The sequence below is a fragment of the Nicrophorus vespilloides genome, unplaced genomic scaffold (assembly GCF_001412225.1).
Source record: "Nicrophorus vespilloides isolate i.1.1-1 unplaced genomic scaffold, Nicve_v1.0, whole genome shotgun sequence".
NCBI lineage: Eukaryota > Metazoa > Arthropoda > Insecta > Coleoptera > Silphidae > Nicrophorus > Nicrophorus vespilloides.
This window is the reverse complement of record NW_017096522.1, coordinates 1-4,633: the sequence shown is the minus strand read 5'-3', so window position 1 is coordinate 4,633 and position 4,633 is coordinate 1. Positions and strand designations below refer to the sequence as shown.

At 32.8% G+C, this 4,633-nt stretch overlaps 1 protein-coding gene across 3 annotated transcripts in view; it reads left to right on the top strand.

Annotated features, from left to right (window-relative positions):
• LOC108557332 (transcription factor EC) overlaps positions 1 to 4,273 on the top strand; it is a 33,535-nt gene extending 29,262 nt beyond the window's left edge. Inside the window, exons 4-7 of one of the 3 annotated variants that reach the window (XM_017913812.1) lie at positions 2,634 to 2,820; positions 2,883 to 3,124; positions 3,184 to 3,354; positions 3,401 to 4,273. In XM_017913812.1, coding sequence (XP_017769301.1) covers positions 2,634 to 2,820; positions 2,883 to 3,124; positions 3,184 to 3,354; positions 3,401 to 3,661 — 861 coding nt within the window. In that variant the 3' untranslated portion in view covers positions 3,662 to 4,273. The remainder of the gene's footprint in view (positions 1 to 2,633; positions 2,821 to 2,882; positions 3,125 to 3,183; positions 3,355 to 3,400) is intronic. The other 2 variants (XM_017913811.1, XM_017913813.1) reach the window with 2 other exon arrangements.
• The last annotated feature ends 360 nt before the right edge of the window (positions 4,274 to 4,633 follow it).

Here is a 4,633-nt window from a genome sequence, read left to right as displayed (position 1 = left end):
TAATTGCATTGTAATTATCGATTTTTAGTTGAAACTTAAATTAGAATACATTATGTAAACGATCCGTTTCACTATGAGCCGACTTTAATAGTCTGTCATTAAACACTTTGGTCACAATGAAGGAAACGGTTTATTTCGTGTAATTCCATTTAATTTTGCTGAGGACATGGATAAAAAAAAAGAAATATGAAATTGTTTATAAATTTATCATTTTATGTAACATGTAAAACTTCATTCGTTTGGAAATGTAGATGGATAAGTCTCTCTTTCCAATACGTTATTGGACAACGTTACACTTTCGTTTTCGACTATGTCAGTTTGCTGATGAGTTATAGCGAAGCCGTGAATGTGAGACATGTTTGCATATCGTTTTCGACCGTTCCGAAATCGATTGTATGTATATTTTCGGAACCAATTAGCATCTGCACTCGTTTCGAAATTCAACCGCAAAAAAAAAATAAAGTAGAAGAAAAGAAAAAGAGAGAAGTTCAATCTGGAATAGTTCTAATCAAATGATAAATATTAGCCGCGAAAGTTGAACACACTGTATAAATGTGGCATTTCTCTCTCGAATACATAGTCTACTTTCAACATTGTGATGTATCCAAGATTAGAACGAAATGTGTTTTTGATTACGTCTATCAAATTATGATACGTATACAAAACATAGCATTATCTAAATGTAAATAGCGCCTCATTATCACCTCAATTAATTTCTGTGCGTTACATAAATGCAAATAAACCAGATGTTTGTATTATTTGATACGAATTTTTCATTCTGTATGTGTGTTATTTCTCTCTAGGATTTTTTTGATGCTCGAACCTTTTGAATTCCATGTATTTATCGATCGATATCGATCAATTATTTCGTCTTTATCAAACTTATTGATTTTTGATTGATCCATAACTATGTGAAGTATCCACACACTCACATCTACATAGTGACGCCATATTTATCATAAAAAACATTTGATTTATTTGTTCGTTCCTCCACAATGTTTATGTCAGTTCGATCCAAGTGAGAGCCTACTACCACAGTACGAGACATTCGCAAACGAATCTTGTTTAAATCCTCTCACCTTGACCAGAAATTTAAAGATCTCGCATTTCAATCGAACGCATAAATTATACACGTTAATTTGCTCTCAAAAAGAAAAGGAAAAAAAAAACCTGAGACACACACACACATAAACCGGATTGGGCAAGCAAAGTTTCACCAAAATAATTGCAAAATTTCCAAACACTGTTGTATACATGTTGATGAAGCTATGAAGCTGTTTCAATACCATTAAAATGACGATGATTAGCTAATTGCATGATGTGTGTCAATACATGGGGCCAAAGTGAGAGCAAACCTCCCGAAATTTAGAGTTCAAACTGAACTTCTTAAGATACTCTCTTAGTAATAATAAACGAAACCAGATGATTGGCCTATAGATTGTTAAGAACTCGTTTGTAGTTATATCATTTTTTAGACTTGCTTATTGAAGCTGCGTTACGTAAATCCAGAAGAAGAAAAAACAATACTTCACGTAATCCCATTGAAATTATTCTAGAACTTAATTATTATTTTTTTCTTATCAGAACTGCATAAAAAGTTGATTCATTTAAACGTTTTAACAATATATATTTTTAGTAATTTGATTCTCTTTTAATCTAAACGTTTAAATGTTACTTAGTCGATTTTTTAATATTTATATTTAAATAATGAAATAAAATTAGATTTTACTACATAAAAACTTTAAAGTTAAAAAAAAAATTGGTTTTAGTATACTCATAAGAACGTTATCAAAATGTTAAAAATCTAGGACAATAAGAACAGTTCATATAACTTGTTAAGATATAATAAAAATAAATAGAAGAGAATGTTCGTAAATTTAAGAGATCGTGGATCACAGGTTTAATGACCGGTTTCAAGTTTTTTTTATATATGAGGTTTATTGCTTTATTCTTTCATAGATTGTAAGCAATACTAGGAAATTGCATGGTGTTCTGAGATTGCGTAACGTCAACAGACAAAACGAAATTTTCAAATGTTTGAACCTCCGAAAGTTGCGCAACGTATCTCATGCATGCGTGGCGAGTATATCTATAATCACAACTTGTTACATATAAAGTTGGGTTGCGTAACCGGCGATCGAATAATTGTTTCCCATATATTAATCGAGCATAATGACAATGTTGACAAAATGATGGAGCACAAATCAAAGAGATCAACTGAAGCGCGACCACATTCATATTAACATATATATATTTTTGTTGTTTGCTTGTTTCCTATCATCCTTTAATTAATGTTTGTTTTTCAACTGAGATCAATTAAATTCCATCCCAATTACAATCTTGGAAACCTTGACCGAAAGACCGGTGAGAAACAAAGAGCTCTTACTTTGCTCTCGGTTATCCAATGGAATAATTATCAGTGATTCTATCCAAAAGCAGTGTCTTCACATTTTATTGATTTTCTCAAAAACTATATGTTTGGAGAATGCAGCGAATATTCAGACATTGCTTTGGCTGTAATATAGTATAATAGAAAGAATGAATTCAAAAGATACAATTAAAAAGAATTAATATTGAAACTGTTTAGTTTCGTGTGTGAATATAATCTCTTATGTTCTATTTTTGTTTTACAGGCCGAAGATCTTATCGACGACTTATTGTCTCTGGAATCGAGCTCTTTAGCTTCGGATAGTTTGAAGACCTCGGACAACTCTCTGACCAGTGCTGAGATTAGTATTAAAAATGAACCATTTGCATTCACCGAGGCTGAACTGCACGCCCTCGCCAAAGATCGCCAAAAGAAAGACAACCACAATATGAGTAAGTATATTTTGTATAATGATTATTTATGTACAAAAATAAATAATAAATGTGTCTTTCAGTCGAACGTCGACGTAGATTCAATATAAATGACAGAATTAAGGAGTTAGGAACGCTGCTACCGAAGAACAACGACCCATATTTCGAAATAGTGAGAGACGTGAGACCCAATAAAGGTACGATTCTCAAATCATCAGTGGAATACATCAAGTGCCTGAAAAACGAAGTACAAAGACTTAAGCAGAACGAAATCAGGCAGAAGCAAACCGAACACATCAACAGGCGATTACAACTTCGAATACAGGTACTAGTTCTTTTGCTTGTGCTGTTCTAAGTTACTTATGTTACTCCATGTTCTTTTAGGAATTGGAACGACAAGCCAAATCTCATGGTTTGCCTGTGTCAGACTTCAGTTGGCAGCAGAGCTCAGCTAGTAGTTCACTGTACAATACGTATTCGAAAAGTCAAAATCAACAACCCACTGCCTCGGTGATGCCATCACTGCTACTTCCGGACCCAGATCCGATCAGACGAGTTAGTTGAAATGGAAGTAAACTGTGAAGATTCTTATTAATCTTAGATGAAATTTCAGATGCCTGATGTCATCACGGACGCCACGCTGAGTTTATCAGCTATGGAAGAGCTCATGGATGACGATGAGCCTGTGAATGGTGATCCTATGTTGTCCTCCCCACATGCCCTCCACACCGATCACTTGTTGGCTTCACCATCCCATCAAGTTAACGTAGATTCTTTACTTTGCGAACCGAGACTACCCACCCCGACCAGCCATATCGATCCAGTGGATGGAGACACCCTCGACATAGATATGATTGCATGATATGCGATTATCCAATTGTTTCGTTCTAAAACAATTGTTTCTATAGCAATATACCACCTTTCGTCCGCTTCATGTGGTTTTAACAAAAATAATTTAAGCAATAATCAGTACTAAAGTTACATATATTGTTCTTATATAATAATAATAATAATATCTCCTCCCAAAAGAAAAACATCTGGCGGCATTCCCCAGCTCTGGTCTTAGACGATTTTAGAATGTTAGTCATATTACGTTTCCTTTCTTTCATTTTATTATTACGTTATTATTATATTTTTTTTTAAAGAGTATTAGTGAAAAGCAAAATGTTATTTTTTTCAGGCGATGTTGTAACAGCATTTAGGTCTATTTTGTTATTCTGTAAACAATGCTACCCTTTCGCTCCCTTTACCTTTGTTTTGAACCTCAAATAGCTAGAAAGGGACTATGAATTTATCCGATCGCCCGGTGTGGCGGGCATGTCCAAAGTTACAAAGTTTTATTTTAATTGTTATAAATTTAGTCATAGCTTACTACAAAACAAGTTTAATACCATTTAATTGATAATGTTTAGTACAAGTAGCTCAAATCGGTGAGTGCTGATTAACGTCCCAAATTGGGGCCCAACTGTGTTACAAAATATTTCAGTTATATATATATATATATTTATATAATATATGAACGTTTCGTATATAAATCTCTGTGTCTGAAGTGGATATAATCCTTTCAGACCATATTTCAAATATTCTATTTAAGAGATATAAAAGTGTTATTTTTTCCTCTTATTATTATTTGTAAAGTTTATTTAAAAAAGAAAAATTGAACAAAACTTATTTCGTTTCATTACTTCTACATTACAGATCTACCAAAATACATTAAATTATTTTTCATAAATAATCATCTGCAGTAATTGATGTAAAAAAGCAGTGTTTTTACATTTCATTGATTTACTTGAAAACTATAATAGATAGATTGAATCCAAAAGATGCATATGAA